General features: G+C 38.2%; 1 protein-coding gene across 2 annotated transcripts in view; it reads left to right on the top strand.

Moving 5' to 3' along the window:
• SMAD1 (SMAD family member 1) overlaps nt 1-23,885 on the top strand; it is a 76,059-nt gene extending 52,174 nt beyond the window's left edge. For both annotated transcript variants that reach the window (XM_081303815.1, XM_081303816.1), the window contains exons 3-7: nt 6,250-6,507; nt 9,292-9,408; nt 12,862-13,083; nt 18,660-18,916; nt 22,524-23,885. In XM_081303815.1, coding sequence (XP_081159941.1) covers nt 6,250-6,507; nt 9,292-9,408; nt 12,862-13,083; nt 18,660-18,916; nt 22,524-22,667 — 998 coding nt within the window. In that variant the 3' untranslated portion in view covers nt 22,668-23,885. The remainder of the gene's footprint in view (nt 1-6,249; nt 6,508-9,291; nt 9,409-12,861; nt 13,084-18,659; nt 18,917-22,523) is intronic.
• Nucleotides 23,886-24,636: the final 751 nt, after the last annotated feature.

Raw genomic sequence — 24,636 nt, 5'->3', positions numbered from 1 at the left:
TACTTCTCCAAAATTCATTTTGAAGCCCAAGTCCCAAGTGCCACATAACATGACTATTTTTAGAGATAGGGTCTTTAAGAAAGGTTAAGTAAAAATGAGGTTATGAGGGGAAAGCTGTAATGTAATCTGTCTAGTTTTCTCATAAGAAGGAGGTTTAGGACATGCAGAGAAATACCAGAAAAAACGGCTATTTGAGTGCACTCTGAGAAGATGGCCATCAGTAGGCCTCAGGTGAAACCAACCTGCCAATACCTCCTTCATCTTAGACTTTCAGTCTCCAGAACTGGGAGAAAATAAACTTCGGTTGTTGAAGGCTCCAGACTGGTACTTTTGTTATAGCAGCCTTAGCCAACTAATACAGATGGTATCTATCGAACACAAAAGGCACAACAGTAGAATCCAGCAGACCTTCCTAGTTCTTGAATAGGCCTTTTACCATGCTCAAGATGTTGATTTTTGCTGTCAGATTATGAAGATAACATGATCCCAGTAAAAGTACCAATAATCCAGGCAGATAGTAGACTATAAAAGTAACATGAAAATATCAATAACATTTTTCAGGAGGTAAATAATAAAAGTCAGGTGGAAAAATAAGCCTACAAATAAAACACTGAACAGGAATTGTGAGAGAGAACCTATCCCTGTCAGAGACCAGAACAGCTGCAATTGAAACAGTCATACTGGGCACAGAGCAGATGAGAATGAAGTATAAAGAAATATCTTAAAAGGGACCCAAACATGTAGAAATTATGAGAAAAGTGGTGTTTCCCATTAGTAAGACAAAAGGACGAGCCTTTCAATAAGTGAGTAACTGGCTAACTATTTAGAAAAAGGTAAAATTGGATTCTTCACAAGTAAAATCAAACTTAAATCTTAAAAAAAAAAAAAAAAACCCTGAAACTTTATGTGCACCCAAGAATGCCTAGATGAATTCCTCCTTGTAGTATGGGTATAAATGACTATATGACGTAGATGTTCACATGCAATGAAACACATACTTGACTAACAGAAATTAAAAACATTGGCATATAAGAAAAATCAAAAGACCTGTGACAGGTATGAAATACCTGCAACATGAGATATAGGCTAATGTGGACAACTCTAGGGCATAGACACATATTTTTTTTTAAATGAAGGGTGAAAAAAAAAAAACCTAAAACAGGCAAAAAGGCATAAGCAGACACTTGACAGAAGATATAAAAACACTCTTCCAGAATACGTGAAGAGATAATAATCTCTTACAATAAGAAATGTAAATTAAAAGTGCACCTAGAAAACGTGTTTCACCCACCAGATTGTCAAAAGCATCCAAAGCTTGACCGAGTCTCTGGAAAATGGTAGGGGAAAGATGCTCATGCATAACTGGTGGCCGTGGGAAATGACAACCCTACAAGGGGTGCTTAACAGCCACAGTCACCTGTGTGTTTACCCCTTCACCCGGCATCTCCACCTGTGGGAATTTAGCAGCACGCACATACGCGCAGTCAGTGCAGCCTTACAGGTAAAATAATGGCATGGGAGACGGGCTCAACAAACTGATGGTGGACTTCAAAACAAATGAGGAAGATCTCTATAACATGAAGTTATTACTAGAATGTGGTTTTAGTCAGCTTTTTTTTTGCTGCTGTGACTTAAGGATCTGACCAGAACAATTTTAGGGGAGGAAAAGTTTTTTGCGGTCTCAGTGTCAGAGGTCTTAGTTCCTAGGCAGCTGGCTTCATTCCTTGGGGCTTGAGATGAGGTTGAACATCATGGTGGAAAAATATGGCAGAGGGAACTAGCTTACATGGTGATTAGGAAGCAGAGCGAGAGGTCTCCACTTGACAGATACAAATATACACCCCGTAGCCATGCCCCCAGTGAAGACTGCCTCAGCTACCGCCCAGGTAATCCCATCAGGGATTAACTCACTGATGAGGTTAAGGCTCTAACCCCATTATTTCTTCTCTGAACCTTCTTGCATTGTCTCACATGTGAACTTTTGGGAGACACCACATCTAAACCATAACAGGTGTAGAAAAAGCAAAAGTGCAGAAAATAACAACAGTAGGCCACCTTTCTTTGTTAGTAGTAAAGAGGAAATTAAAAAAAAAAATCAGACATTTATCTGCTTTCCCCCACCCCCAAGAAGAAACACAGGAAGAATAAACCTGAAAATAAAAATGAGGAGGTTAGAATAGGGGACTGAGTAAAAGACACAGGAGAGGGACTATAGTATTTGACTTTCAGAATCATGTTAACATTCTTTTATTTAAAAAAAATAAAGTTAAATCAAGATTGCAGAACAAAATTCTTAAAACAGCAACAAACGTCATGTTCAAATAAATAAACTCACCAAAAGAAGAGAAAGAAAATTTCAAGTTAATAAAATAACACTGGGTGTGGGGGAAAACATTGTAAATGAATTGGAGCAAATCTTAAGTATTTTGTATATATAAAAAAAAAACTTTTCATAAAAAGAAAATAAGCCTCAAGTTTATCTTAGGTTTGGTTTATAAATTAGTATAAATATAATGATTCTGAAAAATTGTTCTGAAAAATTTTAAGTATCTTTTAGAATTGAGGATGTTCTTCATAAATGTATTAATGTTGGTGTTGCTGAGGCTTGTTCCTGAAATATGGCTACACTGATATGAACTAAAGGAGGAAATCAAATCAAAACCCTGTGTAGTTGGATTGGACTTGGAGCTAACAGTAAAAACTTGGGATTTGTAAGACACAGATGCCCGCACACCCCTAGAATCTGTGTGACTCTGGTAGACTTAGAGAACACAGAGCCCAGGTTTTGGTTTCTATATCTCATTCCTAACTGAAAGGGACTGGGAATTCTAGAGCTGGAGAGAAGGGTGAAAGATAAGTCTGGAACATCTTATTCCAGAAATTAAATCTCAAAAAATTATGGCATGTTAAAAAGACATAGGAGCCAGCTTGCATGGGCTCCTGATGGCCAATTCCAAGACCATCTGAACATCAAAATAGGTAGTCCATTGACTAAGAATCCTTGACTCTATGTGGATGATTGATTGTCATAGATGGGCAGGTAAATGGGGAAGAAGGGAAAGTGCTCATGTTAGAATTTTGACGAGGAATAATGGAGTTAAATAACACCATTTTGTAATCATTATAGCAAAAATTGATTCAAGCAAAAATGGATGCTTCACATAGAGGTAAAGTTTGATGAGAAATGGTATTTACATAGTCTTAAGGTATTTTTCACTGATTTTCTTATTATAACTATAGACAGTGGATGAATTAGACAACACATCAATCATAAGCAGACACAGTGGCTTTTGGATATTTGCCCTCAGAAGGGGGGAATATCACCTGGGCAGTATTTCAGTCAGAAATCTCTGAGTTTTAATTATCAAAAAATAGAGGAGAGGGCTGGGGCTGTAGCTCAGTGATAGAGCACTTGCCTAGCACATGTGTAGCACTGGTTTTTGATCCTCAGCACCACATATAAATAAAATAAAGGCCCATTAACAACTAAGAAAATATTTAAAAAAAAATAAATGAAAAAAAAAAAGAAACAGAGGAGAAACCCCACATTGAGAGAGAGTCTATGAAACAACTCAAATGTTAGTAGTATGAAACTGAAAGCAGCTATTTTGTTAACCTTATATGTGGAAGTCAATATTCTTTTTAGGAATTGTGGGGGATATATGCTACCTGCTTTCAGATAATTCAGAAAGAGTATATGTGCATGTGCATGTGCCTGTGAAAGGAGAAGGGAGGAGATGTAATAATGAAGCACATGTGGCGTAATGTTAAAAACTGTTGAATCTGAGTAAAGGATATATGAGTTGTTTATACTATTCTTGTAATTTTTCTGTAGCTTTGAAGTTGTTTTAAAATAAGTTAAATAAAGGAATCATAGCAGCTTCATTATAATTACTCCAAACTGGAAAAAATTTCTTTGGCATAAGATATAATTATGTCATCAAATATATTGCAATATATACATGTGATAAAATGGAACACAACGTTAGATGGATCTCACAGGGGAAGAAGCCAGATGGAGCAGTATATGTTTTGTTTATGCGAAGATCTGTGCATCTCACTATAGATCTCTAATAATTCATTACTTAGAGTTTATTAAAAGGTCCTGTACCAGCAATGACAAAATCATCTTAATAATCGGAGGTGAAGACCTGCAGGTGGAGTTCAGCAGCAGAGCATGTGCTTATCATGTGCAATGCCCTGGGTCCAGTCCCTAGCACCACACCAAAATAAAACAGAGGTGAGGGAAATAGTTACTTTTCTGGTCAAGTTCTTCTGCAGCATGCTGCTTTGCTGTCCTTGGTGGTTCACTTCCCAGGTCATCTACAAAAGCTGATGGAGCTCATCTGTGGCTGAGGACAGCTCTGTGCCTGAGCAGGTAGCCACACAACAGGGTTACTGCGGGAACACATGCTGGGGGTACAGAAACACGTTGTCCTTTGCTGTGGCAAAGGTTAATTCTTCCCCCCTGGCTGCCCTGCCTGCAGGCAGTAGGAACAGGAAGTCCTCAGTCTAAGACTCCTGGGCAGAATAAGAGCTGCTAAAATAGGCAGGCAGGGGATGCTCTCGGAAAGGTAGAGGAGATGGAGAATTGATTCAGATTGCAGCCTGGTTCTGCATTTGTGGGAAGTGGTTTAGGAGTTAGGGTGAGTTAGAGTGAAAAGCATAACAAACTGTAGCTAGAAGATAATTTAAAGGTATTGGACTGTTTGACAGATTGTATTTATTTTGTAAGGTTTCTATTGGCATAGTGGAAGCATTTATTAGGAATTTGTTTGATAAAGCAAAGTAGTTTGTATTTCAGATGATATTGAAAGGTAGAAGGAGAAAAGAATCAGGCTTTTAATGGCTTGGTTTGGGCAGATTCCATCACGGAGCTATTAAAAATTTTTTAAAAAAATTATATATGCTCAAAAGCTTAGTTCTTAAAGGACCAAATAATAGAGAAATCAACAAATCTGCTACAGGATTATATAGAAATTTAAGATACAGCATGAGAAATTTTAATACTTATAAAACCTATTTTTACTTAAAAAATATTTTTTCCAGCCCATGAATATGTGATGATCCAAGTATTAAGAGCTTATTTTCCCCGAAAATAAAACAAATCATGGACAGATTGCCTGGAAAGCCTCAAAAGTCAACTGAATTCCTAATGCCACCAAGTATTGTTTCTTTAACACATTGAGTTTGAACTTCCAACTATAATAGATTTGAAATCTTGTCTCTTGGATCATACAGTTTGAAAATGGGTTTTATCCTCTCCATCGAGGCTACAAGAGCAGGAGGACTTCCAGAGGCCTTTGTCATTAGGAGGAACCGGTGACCAAGAGGGAAACTCAGGGTGGAGCCTCCTCAAGGCTCTGTAACTGACCATTCCCCTGCCCCTATATCAATAGCGGCTTTGCCTGGCGGTTTCTAGAGGTTGATGAACATGCCGATTTTCAACTCCTCGGGTTCTTAGTATTATACAGAGCTTTTAGGAGGCTTTTAGGAGTGACAGAGGAGTTGTTTTGCTTCTCCCAGGTGCCTGCCTTTTGGCCTTCATACCGTGAGTTTTCAGTTAGCAGAATGTAGAGTTCATCCTGTGTCCTCCTTGGCCTACCAAGTGGTGCCAAGGAATGCTGGGTAAAGTCACTGAGCTCCTTAGGAAAAGATGTTCATGGAGTGCTGCTGCTGGGATGGGACACAGCATGAACCTGCCCGACAGAGCATCGCTTCCTGTGTGATCGACGTCTTCACCAGCCTTGGGATGTTCTCTTGCCCACTGTATCTACCTTCTTGACTTCATTTATCTCCTTTTCATTTTTAAGCAAGTCGTGTGTCAATTTAAAACATTCTTTGGGAATAATTCATATCATTCAATAAACACCTTATCAGCTGGGCTGTGAAGTGGACTTGTCAGTGGTGACATATTCCTAATTGTGTTTGATTCTTAGTGGGTGGAAAAATTAACAATGAGAAACTTAACAATTTTTAACCTAAAAGAATATATTTCGCAAACTTTTCTGGGGCATTTTGTCTGTGCTGCAGATCTCAGGCATATGTCATCTCGGGGTCTAAAGAGGCTATATTTGTTCCTGAGCATCAGTGGCTTTTCATTTGAATGGTGTTTTTGAGTTGGCAGCAGGGCTGGGTTCAGATCATTTGTTGTTACTTACAGATAATGTTACAGCTTTACAGTGAAGTGCTTATCGATCCTCACAATTCTCATTTTTATTTCTCTTTTTTTCCTCTCCTTGTTTCCAGTTCTTCCTCCAGTGCTGGTTCCAAGACACAGTGAATATAACCCTCAGCACAGCCTCCTAGCTCAGTTCCGGAACCTGGGACAGAATGAGCCTCACATGCCACTCAACGCCACTTTTCCAGATTCTTTCCAGCAGCCCAACAGCCACCCGTTCCCTCATTCTCCCAACAGCAGTTACCCGAACTCTCCCGGAAGCAGCAGCAGCACCTATCCTCACTCTCCCACCAGCTCAGACCCGGGCAGCCCTTTCCAGATGCCAGGTAGGATGGAGTGGTCCCAGGGAGACCTGGCGGGAGGGGGCTTCACCGCAGCATCCGGGCCCAATCTCTGGTGCTTTGCAGTGCCACTTGCAGAGGAAGGAGGTTCCAGCCAAGGAAGCAAATGTCTTGCTTTATTTGTCAGGCACAAATGCTCAAATAAACTGTTTTTCCTTTGTTTTAAAAAAGTTTTGAAACAGCTGCATCCTTCTGGGAGTGGCATAATTATTACAGTCTTTTCTCTTGATACAAAAAAAGAGAGAGAGACATAGTGCATTACACACATTGATGTTATGAAAAACAGCCTCGATTAACATCATTTCAGATGTGGAAAAACCCCTGTTGCCAGTGCAACTTCAGAAAAGATATTTCCTAAGGGATCACACCCTCCCTCCCCATTTAATTAAATTCATTTAAGTGGTGATGTAATCCCAAGAAACATATACTTTAGCAACAAAGGAATTGCAGCAGAAGTACTGGAAACCATCTGCTTGTTTAACTTAGCAGAGACAAAAAACAATTATTTTCCTCTTTTAGACATAACTGATGGTGTAATGGTTATCAAAATAAATGATTAATTAGGACATTGTATTTTTCAAATTATAAATTAATAAACAAGCATCTCACACACAAAAAAAAATACCAAATTTCTGGCCAGTTGACCTCAAGAAGAATCAAAGGTACACTTGAAATCCATTAACATTTTGGAAAAGGAAAATGGGCAAACGTGTCAAATTGAACATCAGACCTGAACCTTCAAGAATTGAAAAATGACCCATTGTGGTGGTACCCACCCATAATTCCAGCCACTTGGAAGGCTGGGACAAGGGAATCACAAGTTCAAAGCCAGCCTCTACAACTTAGCAATATAAAAAGGTTTGGGGATGTGGCCCCGAGGTAAAGTGTCTCTACATTCAATCCCCAGTACTGGAAAAAAAAAAAAAAAAGGAAAATTTTTCATACTTCATATTGCTTACATTGCTTCCATTTTTATGTATTTGTTAACTCCCCGCTTTTAAGCCTGTTTTTTTTTTGCTTTGTGGTTTTTCAGTCCAAAACTTTTGGGATGAAGGTGGTGTGATAGTAAGATCAAACTAATAACATTTGGTGATTCCCTGTCCACACTGCTCCCTCAAAAACCTGTTGGGTTTGATGGACAGGTTAGTGGCAAGGAGATATATTTCAGAGCACTTTCAATAGTGGCACCCAGGGCGAGCCTGAAAGAAAACACTGAAGGTTATTGCCTGAATTTACACCTTGTCCTTGACTGCCAGGGATTAAGGCACAGGCCAAGTAGAGGAAATGCAGGAAGAAGAAAGGAGGAGTAGTAGACCACCAGCAATAATGAACTGCTCCCTCCTCATCAGCCATGCTGATGCTGCAGGTTGCCAGTGAAATTGTCACCAACTTGATAGCAGAAATTCAAAGGATTCAGGCTCAGAGGAGGCTGTCTTCAGTCCTGGCTTGAGGTAAAACCGAGTCAATTTTAATAGAGAAAAAGCTAATTTTAAAAGAGAAGGAGAAAGCGGGGGAAAAGGCATCCAGGTGCAACCCCTTTATCCTGTGTCAGGACATTGAGTCACAGCTTTTCAGCAGCTGGATGGTGGAAGCATTGGGCTGATTCAACAGGAGCATCAGTAGAATCCCCAAGAACCCCAAGTGCTGGTTATCTGTGTTGGAGAGTTGCCCTGAGTACTTCTCCAAGCATGCATGGTTCCCTAAGATCAAAGTTTGTTCCCTAGGCTCTGTCATGGGTGCTAGGTGGTGGGCTCCCAAGAGCCAGTGAGGAATTTGGCTTTGGACCACAAAGGGTTGTTTGTGGGGAACCAAAATACCCTCTATTTTACAGTAAGAAAACATCAGACTTCTATTAGTCTTTGTTGCTCCAGAAACCATGTTGTCTGCCCTGGTTTGCCAGCTGGTGAGCCCTTCAGAAGAGTACATACGTAGATTCTGAAACAGAAGATTTTAGAATTAAAACTGTGATAAACTGATTTATTTCCAACTATTTTATTATTAGGGATTTTAAAACTAGTGCTGATTTAAATAGAAAGGAGAAGGTAATCCTAACATATTGCTCAAAGTCATGGAAAGTTATCAGTTTAAATCCATAGACTCTAATGAAACTTGGCTGGTAAATTCCTAAAAAGCCCATAGGTTTAATACAAAAGATTCTGAAACCTCCTTTTTAAATAATTAGCTTTCAGATGTTTTCCATCCATAGTTAAGTGCCGTTCTGATTGTTTTTTTAAATGTCCTGGTCCAAGCCAACTAGTAAGTCTGCTTACCTGGATGTGTTTCTGCAGAAGTTTAGAAAAAGCTGGCAATAGTAATGCCATATTATAAGCCTTAAGGACACTGAAGTCATTAAGGTTCCCAAAAATGGCTACAACAAATATTAGTGATGGGAAGCATTTTCCATAGACTTTTATTAAGACTTCTGTATAATTAGTGCTAAAAACTTGGGTGAAACTCCTAAGTGTTAACAAGAAATTGCATGTAATGTTTAATAAATAAATAAAATGGTGTGGTCCTGAACAGGCTGACAGCTCCTGGAACTGGGCTCATAGTGGGTGCTCCTCCCATTGAATTGTCATCAAGAATGTGTAAGGTTTTGGGGTAACATCAAGACCAGTGTCCGTAGTATCTAGTCTTTTGATGTGGAGGTTAGATGGCAACTTGGGGTCTTGTCTTAGCAGAGAAGAGAATATGTGTTTTAAGCATTTTTGAGAATATGTGTTTAAGAATGTTTTAAGCATGTTGATTTTTTTTTTTGAAACTTTGTAGCTGATACTCCCCCACCTGCCTACTTGCCTCCTGAGGACCCCATGACCCAGGATGGCTCTCAACCAATGGACACAAATATGATGGCGCCTTCCCTGCCCTCAGAAATCAACAGAGGAGGTAAAATGAGTTGCTGGTTACTCCCCTTTTACAATCCAAAGTCAATATGTTGCTTTCTCTCACAAAGTTTATTAATCTTTAAAAAAGATAGCTGCTAGAGAAAGGCAGAGCACAGGAAGAGAAGCTCAGTGGACAGAATTCTGCGGATAACACATATGTCTCTTATTTAAAGAGCAAACACTGAATTTTTTGATTAACAGAGGCCTGAATGTGGTTGTGCAGTCGTCTTTTTATCTCCAATACTGTATCGTTTAGAGCTGGTGATGAAAGGAATGCTTTTAAGTGGACAGAGGGGAGCTGAACCCCAGTGGGCACAGCACCAGCTCCACAGGTGATGTTCAGAGTGGAAAGTTCTCATAATTGGCCTTCTGAAAGGTTTCTTTTGTGGTTAGAATCTATATGCATAAACTCCATCTGTTTTCTAGACCTTATTTATGTCTCGCTGAAACCAAAACTAATAACATTTGCTTCTTTCTTGCTGAATTTATTTCTAACTTTATTACCCAAAAGACACTGAGGCACACCTTTTTCCTCTTCTCGCCCTGAAGAACTCTAAGTAGAACTGAATGTTTCTTTCCTTCCTGAGTGAAGGGTGGGTCTTTAATTTCAGCTGTGTATTATTCATGGCAGTGACTGAGGGGATAGTGCCATCCTTCCTGCAGGTTGACAGTGGCGAGTAGGCTTAAGAGAGCAGAGCACAGGTAAATTAAGTATGATAGGACCCTGAGCATCTGTTAGAAGCCACAGCCACACTAGTGGAAAGGAAGAACCCTTCCCCAGTGGCCTCTCGGGAAGGGTTTCACTGGCACACCCACACACTCACACGCACAGATTGTTCAATCTGTGTAACATTTATGCAAATTGAAGTTAAAAATGCAACTTGATTGCTAGATACGTCTTATTGACACTTTTTAAATTAAAATAGATATCTCAGACTTCGTCAGCATTGCAGGTATTTTTAAGTACTTAAAGTTTGATGATCTCTGTATGATACTGTGATGATAGCTATGTGTTGCTATGCATTTGTCCAAACCATCAGAATGAACAACACCAAGAGATAAGGGTGTAGCTAAGATAGAGCACTTGTCTAGATTGCACAAGGCCCTGGGTTCCATCTCCAATACCACATACATCCCCATATAAATGTTAACTCTGGACTTTGAGTGATAATTAGGTGTCATAGTAGATTTATAGGTTATTACAAATATACCCCTCAATAGGGGTTATGGATAATATGGGAAGCTATGCATAGGGTTGGGGACATATTGAAAATCTATTGGCCTTGTACTCAACTTTTCTGTGAACCTAAAACTGTAAGATTTATTTTTAAAAAGTCGAACTCAAAGAACCTTTCTTAGATGTGCGATGTAATAAATTGGGATGTACAACTTCTTAAGCAGTTGAATTTTTAAAATCACTTTCTTTTTTTATTGATTCTGTGTTTTATGGTACCTGATCATCTCTAGGACATCCTATCAAACATATAACTATAAGTCAACAAATAAACACTCTGATTTGAAAAATAATCCCTCTCGCACACGTTTTTGGAATTTAGAGAACAGGATAGAAGGAGAGAACGGACAGAGTAGTACACACTGATAAGACCCTGTGGACCCTGTGCCCATTGTGGTTAAGTCTAACATGTTGATTTCAGGAAATAGACACAGATTTAAGAATGTTCCTGTTATATAACTTTAAATTTTTTCCCCATTGGAATAAGTCTACAATCATTTAATATTTTCATAAGGAAGGGGATGTTGGGTCTTTTTCTTACTGTCCTTGTTGGTGACTTCCCAAGAGCAGGGGTCAGCAGACTGGAGCCCACATCCCATTGAGTCTGCTCCTGTTTTTGTAAACTAAGCTTTATTGGAGCGTAGCCGTGCCAGTCATTACCTGTTATCTCTGACTGCCTTTGCTCCACAAGGGCAGAGTGGGGTAGATCTAATAAAGATTGTATGGCTCACGAAATATTCTGGCATTTTTTTAAAATATTTTTTTAGTTGTAGATGGACACAATATCTGTATTTTATTAATTTATGTTTATGTGGTGCTAAGGATTGAACCCAGTGCCTCATGCATGTGAGGCAAGTGCTCTTTCACTGAGCTACAGCCCCAGCCCTATCATGGCATTTTTATAGAAAAAGAATTGCATCCGTGTCTGGTCTACTTGAATAGTATTTTGAACAATCCTGGAAGCTGATAAAAGACCTATATGAATGACATTGGAGCTGTCTTTAAGATGGGGCACTTGTAAATCACTAAAATTTTACTCCATGAGCTTAAGCAAATTGACATGGCAGAGTTGCTTAGAAAACAAGGGAAATAGTATATATTTTCAGCTGAAATATGTAAGTATATAAAGCAACTGATGTGTGGGATTTTTTAGTGATCATTTTCTTTGTTTTCTTTACCAAAGTCAAAAACAAAGTGCATTTTAATATGTGTAGAGGCTGATAGTAAGAACACAGAGGTTCTTCTCCCTTTACAGTTATAGCCCATGCCTCTGATGTGGATTTTCTTTCAATTTTTTATGATTGCACACCCAAGACTTCATAAACCTCAGATCATTATTTATTGGTATGCTGGAAATACTATGGTTTTGTATTCCTGGAATCTCTAAAGCAGTTGTACAAGAGGTTTTACTACAGAAGGAACTTATCTTTAAAACCTTTTAGTTGCAAGTGTTTAGAAGTGTGTTCTGTTGGGAGACTTGTTAGTCTTAGGAGATTTGACTTAACAAGCTGCATCCTGTCAGTAAAGTTGGGTAATTTCCATTGTTGGCCCATTCTGGGAATGGAGAGACAAAACACACCTGCTCTGCATGACTTAAAGCAAATATAAGGAAGTTAGCATGAAATCTGGATGAGAGAGATATGATTCATTGTGTAAGAATGGCCAGCTGGCAGGATTTCTTCCTGAGTTGGAGAACTGGAGCAAAACTGGAGCTGTGATCATTATTGGCAACTTTATACGTAATAAAGTCACTTCTTATCAATAATTAAAAACTGATTTTCATTCCTTTAAAAAGCATAGGTAGAAAAGGCTTTGCCAAAAGTGAGCCCTTTGTATGCGGCACTCTTGGCCTAACTCCGGGCCTCTGCTGTTCTTTGCCACTTGTTTTTTTCACTGGCCTCTTGTTTCACTTCTTTAGATGGGGAGCCAGGGTCTGTGGTAGGGTGATTTCCATTTCTGCATATTAAAGAGCAAGTAGCATTTTGTTAGTATTCAGCAGATGCTGTCGCTGGGCTTGCTCTCTGATAGTAATTGTAGGAAATTGTTTTCCTTTTAAAGGAGAATGTCACACTTCGTAAGAAGTACCTGCCTTAGACATCAGAGAAAACCTATAACCGCAGTTGCTCTTCCATGATCCTGAGCCAGTTTTTTGGATGCAGTTTCAGTTTTTGAGAGCCCGAGACACAAACTTCAGTTGATGGAACCTTTTCTTTTTTACAGATGTTCAGGCAGTTGCTTATGAGGAACCAAAACACTGGTGCTCTATTGTCTACTATGAGCTCAACAATCGAGTGGGTGAAGCGTTCCATGCCTCCTCCACAAGTGTGTTGGTGGATGGTTTCACTGATCCTTCCAACAATAAGAACCGTTTCTGCCTTGGGCTGCTCTCCAATGTTAACCGGAATTCCACTATTGAAAACACCAGGCGGCATATTGGAAAAGGTGAGTCTTCACTTGAACCCTTCAGATGTTTATCTTTCCTATCGCTGTTCTCCCAGAGGAGACTTGGTCATTCATTCCTGTAGCAAACACAGGGTCATGTTCAGAGGCTGCAGTTTGAAGTATTTTTAAATTTTGTATTATCTAGAAGTTCTTCCATTTAAACACTATGTGGTCTCCTGACTGCCATTTTATTAATGTGAGTTAGCCAGAATCATGATTTGCTATTTTAGGGCACTGCTCTATCTTTTTTTGCTGTAGAATGAAATATCTTTTTAATAGACTCAATTATTTAGTGGTGATACGAGTAAAATAGTTCTGTAACTTTTAGATATATGATAAGATTAAGAGAATGAGTGTGTGGCTATTTGGGGAGCTTGGTTTTCACTGTGGAGTAAGAGACACACAAACATGAAGGAGGGCAAGAGATTAATTGTGAGGTAGATGGAGGCATCAGTGTGTAATCATAACTTTAATAATATATACTTAGACGTGTATGCTTGTGTTTGTTCTCGTGTGTATGGAAATCTATGTATGTGTGTCTGTACATGCATGTGGTTTCTGATGTGTGTGCCGGGAGGGCCAAGAAACAGAGACATCCAGTAGCAACAAGTGCATCTCTAGCCCCGACTGCAACCTCTGTTGCCATTTCCCACCAAGAGGAACTGGGGCTCCTTGGAAAAATAGCCAGCATCTCATTATGGCAGAAAAAGTAAAGAATGCTTATGGGGCGTGTCACAGGAGCCAACTCGAAGGGGCTTCCACAATTCCCAGTGTGAGCACAAAACATAGTTGTCCCTTGGTATATCTTGTTCAGAATCCTCGAGGGTACTAAAACCCTTGGGTACTCAGTTTTCTTGTATAGGTTGGTGTACTAGTGTTTATAACCTGTGAAATCCTCCTGTATACTTTAAACCAAATGCAATATAATGTTGTTTAAGTAGCTGTTATGCTGTGATGCTCAGGAAATCATGACAAGAAAGGAAAGTCTGTACATGTTCAGTACAGATGCAGTTTTTTAAAGAATATTTTTCAATCTGTGAATTTAGATCCTATAGGTACCTGGGGGCAAATATAATTAGATACATTAATTAATTTTAAACCACTCAAGAACACTAACATATGTCCTTGTCAACAATAAATAGATGAACTAGTGAATTAGGAAGACTGATTGGTATAGAACGAGCTAGAGTTGGAGAAACAGCAGTTTGCAAGCATCCTAGTAAGGATCAAAGCTCCTTGATGAATACTAAATACAAAGAGAATTTTTTATGAGAATCAGGATATTTGCATGGTCTTCAGGTGTTTCCCCACAAACTACCTATTAGTCACAAAGGACACTAGAAGGCAGTAATTACAAAGTACAGAAACTGTGTAATTTGTTTTTATAATTACATAATTGATCCCCCATCTTGATTGGGGGATCAACATTGTCATCAGCAGTAAAGACAGCGAATCCATATACCTCCAGATGTGATACCCTGATAAGGATATAGGATCGCCGGTGCAGGATTCCAGCTGATAATGCAAACCTGAGCCCCATCCTGTGGAAACATCAGGCAAACCCCAAATGATGAGCATTCTGTATTTAAGAGAGTAAAGCGTGACTTTATTCTCCCAAAATATTTGTCCAAAAAAAAAAAAAAAAAAAACAAGAAAAGCTAGAAGTGTTCCAGATTAAAAGACGTTAAGGAGCTGGGGTCGTGCGTGGTTCAGTGGTAGAGCACTTACTTAGCATGTGTGAGGCACTGGGTTCAATTCTCAGCACTGCATATAAATAAATGAACAAAATAAAGGCCCATCAACCTCTAAAAAAAATAGTTTGTTTTTTTTTTTAAAAAAGAGACATGACAAGCTATATATAATATATGACAGTGGATCCTGTACTGGACAGGGGGAAGATTATTATAAATGATATTATTGAGAGAACAATTCTGGAATAAGAATGGTAGATTAAAGTTTCATGTCAATGTTAAATTCACTGACTTTGCTGAGGACTCTGTGGAACCATCTTGCATGGGAAATACATACTTAAGTACTTAAGAGTAAAGGACTGTGATGCAATAGTTGAGAAAGACATTATGTACATATGAAGATATCTGTCTTCTCTCCATCTGCCTGTATCTGAAGCAACTCTGTGTCAGAATACATAAGGGGTGTGTGTGTGTGTGTGTGTGTGTGTGTGTGTGTGGACAGTGGGAAGGGAGAGTGCAAACAATAAAGCAGATGTAGCAGATTGTCAGTGTAGGTTAGTCTGGGTGATGGGTGTACGGTTGCTCTTTGTTATGTTTTTCAGACTTCTCTATAAATTTGAAATTATTTTCAGAGTTAAATGTTTAAAAAGAATGACCTGTGAAATTTAAATAGTGGACCAGATAGATTATTTAATGGGTATTTGAAAAGCATTGAGACAAAATTTTAACATTCTAGAGGCAGTGAAACCCAGCAGTCCTTAAATAGGAATTGATAGGTATTTCCTTAATATGATTAAAAGGGGAAAAAAATAAAAACTAAATACATTTAATGATGAAATGCTAGAAATTAGGTTCATAACATACACAGATAACTTTGTATGGTCTGTAAACCCCTGTAATTTATGTATAAACACATTCTGCATTTGGAATGGAAGGACTTACTTTTCATTAAATTCTAAGGTGACTATTCCCCCAAAGTAGTAAAAAGCCAGTGTACAGTTGCCTTTCAGAATATTCGGAAGAAAATAAGGATTCTGGGAATGCCATTTCTTAAAATTGTTCCAGATGCTCTGAGTAGTGTGCTCACATTTTCAGATGATGGAAGCTTAAGCCAAGATTATCATGATTTGCAGATGATAAGAGTGATTTAGATAACACTCGTGAGATACATTCTTGAAATGAAACTGGTAGGCCAAAAGCTCTTGATGTATTTTATCAGAAAGCTTAATATTAATTCACGCCCTGCCAGAAGCACACTAGCCTTCTCCCTCACCTGTGCCCACACTGTGGGTGAGCACTGTTCACCTGGAAGCCCCTGGAGAACCTTGTTGTTGTTGTTGTTGTTGTTAGTCTCCCTTCATCTGGCAATAGCCCATTAAAAAGTATAAGGGAGGGGAAAGTCCCAGTCCTATAGCAACAGAAAACATAAATTTCTTGGAAATAATCTGAACTGTAGCAAGATTATATAAAGCTACTAAAACTGGACTGAGAGAGAAAGAAAATTTGAATTAATAGGCAGTCTTTGTTCCTTAAAGGGAAGGCTTAACATTGTGAGAGCATTTTAGGATATTTGCTCTTTCTAACTTAATTGTAGTTTAAAGCAAGTTAAACTACAATGTGATGTTTTCTGAGATTTGAGTAATGTATTCTGAGTATTACCTGGATGAATAAACAAATGAGAGTATCTAAAAGATTTAATGGAAAAGAAAAAAACTGTTGACATTGGGGTTAATAAAATGTTACAAAACAACAAGTAAATCAAAAACAAAACAGGAGAATAAACTCAGACTGCATAAAAATTTAAGTTGTTAAGAAGCATAGCAAATCAGGAGAGTCTTTTAATAGTCTTTAATAACACAGTCAGCTGTTGTGAAGTGGGGAGAATCCTGGCCTCATATCATATAAGTGAATGGATTTTCGAACATTTTTTTCAAAGGCAAACAATTAAAAAGCTAGAGTAAAATATATTTGATCAGAGATGTAAAAAAAAAAAAAATTCTAAGCATAAAAAGGTAACAAAAAGAGACTTAAAAGGATTTCAAACTTCTTTAGGTTAAAAAATATATCATGAACCAAATTAAAAGACAAAGAACAGGGAAATAATAAATAAATTATTTACATTCTATCTCTATATGCACAGCTCATAAAAAAATAATCAGAAAGCCAGAACCATGGTAGGATAAGGGAGGAACACGAACAGTGAGTTCAGGGTAGAAACCCAGATGGCGAATGGACTTGGAGAGCGTATCCAGCCTTACACACAGATTAAAACAGCTATGTTATTTTTCAGCTATACATTAGAAAAATTTTGCTTTTGTTTAAGCTCATATTCAGTTCTGCCTGGGTCAAATGAGGAAGGCACTTACACACTACTGGTGAGGGTGTCAATTGATCCAAGCATTCTGGAAAGTCATTTGGCAAAGTGAGTCAAAGCCTTCGATCTAGTGCTTTAACTTCCAGGAATCTCTCCTAAGGATATTATTAAAAATTGTCCAGAGACATTTATCATGGCATTGTTATAACAGCAGAAAATCAGCATCAACACAATGATCTGCTAATGGGAGAACTGTAAAACAAATGGTTAGATCCATACAGTCATGCAGGTATTTTAAATGTTTACAAAGAAAGCTTAATAATGCCCTTAACTGAATATGGTGTTTCAGACTATTAACAATTATTTCCTCTGTGTTGCTAATGGAGTGACATTTTTTGCTTCTTTATATTTTTTGTTTACTTTCTAAATTTTATATGGTTAAATTTATCATTTTTCCATCAGGGATGAAAATCTTTCTGTGAAGAAGTTTTTACTGTATCAGGTGAAAGATGGGTTTCTGCCTCAGCAGCTATTTAATTGTTAGAGAAGTCTTCTGCCTTGGGTGCACATGTAAACACAACACTTCATATTTCAGATGGGACAGCCACATTAGCAGTGATTAAGCCATGCAGCTACCTGTAAGATGGATCATTTAAACCCATACGGGCTGTGACTGCTGGGTGGCCTGTGTAATCTCCCTTAATGGCATGGGACTTTGTCAGAGGGGCCCTTTCCCCCTTTTCCTTCTTTTAAAGACTGACTAGTATCGATTTCCTACACTTCTAGAACTCTGGGTCGGTCTCACAGGAAGAAGTTTGCAGCAGGTGGTAGGTTAGTGAGCTATTGTTTCATATAATATGACATTTTTTAGTTTAAAAATTTGTTTTACTAGACCTTGTATCTCAGTTCTCAGCAAAGCTTATTCTACCTCTAGTTTTCTAGTTCTACTTTTCTTGGTCCCCCTTCTCTGCTGCAGAATAAATCTAAGAGACACATTATGAATGCATAGAAGATACCACAACAAAGCCCAAGTTTTATCGTACAATATTTTTAGAGTGAGAATACATGTTTAGCCATGGCCAAATAAGGCATTAATTACTTACCAAAAATGAACTGTGCACAGTGGCACATGCCTGTTATCCCAGTGACTTGGGAGGCTGGGACACAAAGATCACAAGTTCAAGGCTGGTTCCAGCAGCTTAACAAGGCCCAATGCCACTTAGTGAGATCTGTCTCAAAAAGGGCTGAGGATGTGTCTCAGTGATAAAGCACTCTTGGGTTCAATCCCCAGTACCAAAAAATAAACATGAAATTTTTATACTTTGTTATTATTTTCAAGACTTGTTCTGTTATTCCCTAGAAACCTCCTGGATGTGCTTCTTGATGTAAGGATATTGTATTCACGTATGGATATTTTTTTAACTAAGAGTCTGTCAGTTGTGCAGGACTTAGAGAATATCTGCCTGTTGCCAAAGTTGAAATCATATAAATGTATATTTTTATGTTGAGGTTGCACAAGTGCCTTTCAGCTGTAAAACGATGGCAGTAACTAAATGGTTGTCTTCCCACAGGAGTGCATCTTTACTATGTTGGAGGGGAGGTGTATGCCGAATGCCTCAGTGACAGTAGCATCTTCGTGCAAAGTCGGAACTGCAACTACCATCATGGATTTCACCCCACTACTGTTTGCAAGATCCCTAGTGGGTGTAGCTTGAAAATTTTTAACAACCAAGAATTTGCTCAGTTGTTGGCACAGTCTGTGAACCATGGTTTCGAGACCGTCTACGAGCTCACAAAAATGTGTACTATACGCATGAGCTTTGTGAAGGTGAGATCCGATTGCTCTAGGCTGGGCTTAATACATTTTGCTGTGCCTTGTTAAAGTGTATCAGTCTACATCCTCTTGATACATTTCAGTCATAGCAGACTTACTATCTAGGGATTTTTAAACCTTAACCAGCATGTGAATTTCTAAGAAAATATTGGGACATAGGAGCGCTTGTGTTAAATGTCAATTGCAGTAGCCTGTTCCTTATACAAATTTAGCTGTTTTAGCTACTTTTATGATAGTAACACTTGTTACTTTTGGTTCAATGATAAGTGTGTGATCTTTTTGTAAAAATAAAAGTTCATCACACTGGATTTTTCTTCTTTCTTTCTTTCTTTTTCTTTTTTTTTTTTTTTTTTTGGTGTTGGGATTGAACCCAGGACCTTGTGCATGCAAGGCAAGCACTCTACCAACTGAGCTATATCCTCAGCCCTGGAAATTATTTTTGACTGGTCAGGGTTTTTTTGTTGTTGTTGTTGTTTTAGTGGTTCTAGTACATCTTGTACTTTTCATATAGTTCAAAATTTATTAAGGCCCTTGCTCCAAGATAGATACCTATTAGCTTTAAGTGCATTAGGTGTGTATTGTATGTTTGAAGAGAAGGTTAAAGACATGCTTGTACTAACTGGTCACTCTGTGCTGCCTCATCTTGTGCCTCTGAGAAATGAAAGTTTCTAAGATGCCATTGAAATGTAAAAAAAAAAAAATTGAATATCTGATTATATTTAATGAGTCAATGACTTATTCTAGAAACTGACTGACTTGTCTCTGATTTCTCAAAGATAAATTTTCATCCTGTGTCACTCTGAGAAACAAAACTAATTACAGATTTGGGTGAGGCCGTCACCCTCTATGTCGTTTCTTTAGAAGCTCACTTAGCTAGTTATCAAACCGGTTTTGTAATGTATTTATTACTGAGGATAATTTTGGAACCTTATTTTGTTCATCATTCTTTAGATCAAATGTATCTTTTCCTGTTTTGAGTTTCTTAGCAGATTTTTGGTGTGTTTTCTTACTGCTTCTTTTCTCAAAATGTAGTTCAGTGGTTCTTTGCAACGGAGCCTGGTACCTCTTTAATATTAAAAGAGGGTTTTGTTTTGTTTTGTTTTACCCCTTTCAGAGTTTGACCTATTATCCATGTACATATGAGACTACAAAGACGTTTTCATTCATTTTTAATTCACTATTTAATTTTTGACTTAGCATTTTGACTCAGGTGATTTTTAAAATAAGGACATGACTTGCCTAAAGCATTTTTTTGTTTGTTTGTTTCTTTTTATTGGTTTGGAGGAAAGAACAGCCTGAAGAGATACAGGTTCTTCTTCTTCTAGCTGTCTTTGCCTTTTTTGTTTTAATTTTGGACAGGGCCTTGCTAAGTTGTCAAGACTGGCCCTAAACTTGTGATCCTTTTACCTCAGGCTTCCAAGTTGCCCGGCTCACAGGTGTGTGCCACCTCACCTGGCCTCTAGTTGCTATTTTAACTGTGTGACTAAGGTGCAGGGACTCCTCTGAGGGCCTCATGTTCCTCATCTGTAAAATGGGGGTGGATGGAGCTGGGACTGTGGTAATTATTCTGTGATCCCTTGTGAGTTTATTATTATTGAAGGCCACTCTGGAAGAATTTATGGCTCTAATACTCCAATTAGTTGCTTCTTCTGATTCATTTCATATTAATTACCCAATCAATTTTAACTATTTCACTCTTATAGTTTCTTTTTTTTTAGCATGAATAAACTTTTACATTTTATTTTTTTAATTTTTTTTGTTTTAATTAGTTACACATGACAGTACAATGATCTTGACATACATTTGAATCAGATGGGATATAATTTCTCATTTTTCTGAGTGTACAGGTTGCAGAATCACATTGGTCATGCAGTCACGGGAGGGGAGGGGAGGGGAAGGGGGGGAAGGAAGGACAACAGAATAAAATAGACATTGTTATTGCTGTGTGTATATCCGTGACTGCACTTTTATAGCTTCAATAATGTACTTTTACACAAGAAAAAAAACTTTTACACTAATAGATTTCATTCTTTCAGCCAGAATTTTAGCAGTTTTCCAGAGAAGGAATACAAAGATGAAAACAACCTACAGTCTCTAGCTTCAGGATGCTTGTGGTCTCACACATGTAATTAATACAACATATGATGTGCACTAGCATGAAGGGGCTGACACCGTGTAGTGGACATAGCTGGAAATCTGGGTTTAGAGAGCTGAGGATAAACGAATCTTAGTAAAAACTCTTGCTGACATCGTAAGGGATTCCCATATATTAGCAACAAAAACATTGCAGATTGTTTTTACAGCATTGTTCTTCATTATCACAATGACTGGACACTTCACCCTCTGCCACTCAGCATCTTGGAGAAATGCTAAGGAACATTAATATAACCAACATTAATAACCAATCTTGCACCATTTTTAAGCTTGCCGTTTTAGGATGCTAATATAAAGCATATATTTCATAAATTATTTGCGTCTTAAACTCCCCCATAGATGAAAAATCCAGATCTGTTCAGCTGAACAAGTGTGTATAGAGCTTCTGCTCTGTGCCAGTGACTGTGCTGGACATTGTCCCTGCCTTCTCAGAACCTGCTGTCTGATGGAGGAAAACTGACACATTCCGTTTAGCAATATATTAATGGAGGTTCAAGTTCATGTGTCTGCGTAATATGTGCAGGTAGAGTTCACATGTCACCACTGTCTCCTGAAGGTCTTCACACTCAGATGTACCTCTCGAAATTGCTAGAGTAGGTAGCCAGCCTTCTGTGGTACACCTCAGGGAACAGGGATCAACCAGAACTTCATGTTCTGCTGTCCACGCTTGCCAACAAGTCTTTGAACTCTGAAGTGGCAGTATTACTCTGCTCTTTATCTTCTATGGAACTTTAGGGTCCTGATTCAGTAATTTTGAAGATGTCTGCCAAGCTGCCTTCTTATACAAATGAATAATTAAATGCTGACTTCAGGCAGTGGCTAGGTAACTTTGGGGATACTTACATGCACTCCTGCCAGTTTTGCTTAGAGATCAAAAGATCAAGAGGTCCGTGTTGATAGGCAGACCTTAGGTGGCTGAACAGGGAAGAGAGGGTATCAATGTCCAAAGAAGCCTTTTCCTTATTTTATTGATGATAAAATGAGAATTTAATAATAGCTATTACCTTACTATCAGAAGGGAATGGGAAATGAATATGAAAGTTAAAAAATGTGTGTCTTTTAAAACTTTCATTCCCCAGGGCCAATAATTCTTGTTGTTTTGTTTTGTTTTTTAATATTTTTTAGTTGTCAGTGGACCCTTATTTTATTTATTTATATGTGGTGCTGGGAATCAAAACCAGTGCCTCACTGCTAGGCAAGTGCTCTACCACTGAGCCCCAGCTCCAGCCCCAGCCCCAGCCCCAAGACCAGCAATTCTTTAACCTGGAGTCCTCCAGTGGCCAGCACCATTTCCCGCAGGTTGCCTGCCAGATGGCGTGTATGTGCGCACTCTTCTGGGAACTGTCTGTCGCTTCAGTCAGAGTCCCTGATTAGGTGAACTCCTTTTACTTAATAAGTTGAACACTGCATTAAACAAGTTAAATGACTCCTGATTTGTTTTTTCCAGGGCTGGGGAGCAGAATACCACCGCCAGGATGTTACTAGCACCCCCTGCTGGATTGAGATACATCTGCACGGTCCCCTCCAGTGGCTGGATAAAGTTCTCACCCAGATGGGTTCACCTCATAATCCTATTTCATCAGTGTCTTAAATGGCCTCAGGCTTCTGCCTCTTGAAAACTATTGAGCCTTGCATGTACTTGAAGGGTGGATGAGTCAGACCCAATGGAGAGCTGACAAAGGAGCCTTGATAATACTTGACCTCTGTGACCAACTGTTGGATTCAGAAATTTGAAAACCCTTGGTAACATACTATTGATATCAAGAACCTGTCTAGTTTACATTGTAACATTCTCTTGTAAAATCAACTAAAATGCAGACTTTTAGCAGGACTCTGTGTATAGTTAAAGAAGAGATGGCCAAGCCAGGGACAAATTATCTATTAGAAAAAATGGTCCTAAGAGATTCTTTTGTGTTTGGCACTTTAGGGTCATCGTTTGGCAGAAGTTTAGCATTAATGGTTAGTCTTTCTGAAGTGTGTTTTTATCAGGTTTAGAGCCCATGTTGAATCTTCTTTTCATGGGTTTTCATAATTTTTAAAACTATTTGTTTAGTAATGGTTTTGTTTGTTTTTAAGTAAAGATTAATCTTTATGATATACATAGTAATCTTTCTAAAATTGTATGCTGACCATACTGCTGTCAGAATAATGTTAGGCATATGCTCTTTGCTAAATATGTATGTACAGAATATTTGAAAGTTAAGAATTGATTAGACTAGTGAATTTAGGAGTATTTGAGGGGGTGGGGGGAGGGGGAAATGACAATTGCAAATGTAGAATATACTGTAAAAATTCAGTTTGTCGCCTTAAAGAAACGAACTGATGTCTGAATTTTGCTGTGTTTCAATTTTTTAGAGATTTTTATCTTCTTTTTTTTTTTCTTTCTTCTCTCCATCCTTTCCCCAAAAAAGCAGTTATGCAGCTGGTTAATTCATATAACTGTGAGAGCAAATGAATAATTCCTGCTATTCTGAAATCGACTGCCTATGTATTTCAATACCAATTGTATGGAGTGCTTGAATTTATTAAGCAGTTTTTATGGAGTTTACAGTACAGAAACAGGCTTTAATTTTCAAATGAATTATTTGCCAAACCTAGTAACTGTTAAATATTTGGAGGATTTAAAGAACATCCCTGTTTAAATCCATTTCAAACTTTTTTAATTTTTTTGTACTATGTTTGGTTTTATTTTCTTCTGTTATCTTTTATATTCACTTATGCTCTCGTACATTGAGTACTTTTATTCCAAAACTAGTGGGTTTTCTCTACTGGAAATTTTAAATAAACCTGTCATTATTGCTTACTTTGGTTAAAAATTGGTGAATTTCATTCTTTACATATTAGATTTTAGGGTAAGATTTGCTTTTCTTTTGAAAATTTTTTTTTCCTCAGATATTCTCTGCCAAATAAAACAGGTGAACTAAATAACTAATAAAGAGGAATCAGGTAGAGAGCAAGGTCCCTTTAAGTCAGAAAAGGAAGGACAGGTAGAACTAAAAAATGTGAGAAAAACCTAGCAGAATCTAAATGTACACATCCTTCAATGTGCAGAAATACAGCAGCAACAATTATTAGTTGGTGCCATTCAGTCACCTGAAAGAACCAGTTTCCAACTCAGATGAAACTAAGGGTGACTGGAGGGTGTTATTGGGGGGCAGTGGGTGGTGCTGAGAACTCAGCGCAACAAGAGAAATTGCTTTTGCAGTTCTCTTGGGTTTTGGTATGATTCCAAACCCCTCCCAAAGGAAAAAAAAAAGAGAATGATTTTGTCCGTAAGGGACCCAAATTTTGAGGACTTTTACATACTTTCCTGACCAAATAGATGCCACTCTTTCTTCTTCACATTTTCTTTCTTTCCTGGAGGTGTACCAGACCTAAAATTTTAAGATTCTTTCTCTTCCCATTTTAAACCCAGCTTAAAAGAAAAAAAAATGCTGCCCCCTCCCCACCACCAGAATGCAATATCCCCACACTATGATCAAGAAAAAATTCCCCCTTCTTATTGTTGTCTGCCAAATCACCAGAGTACAAGTAGAGAAAGCCCTGGCTAGAAGATATAT

Source organism: Spermophilus citellus (assembly GCF_964194105.1).
Source record: "Spermophilus citellus genome assembly, chromosome: 8".
NCBI lineage: Eukaryota > Metazoa > Chordata > Mammalia > Rodentia > Sciuridae > Spermophilus > Spermophilus citellus.
This window is presented reverse-complemented; position numbering and strand designations above follow the sequence as displayed.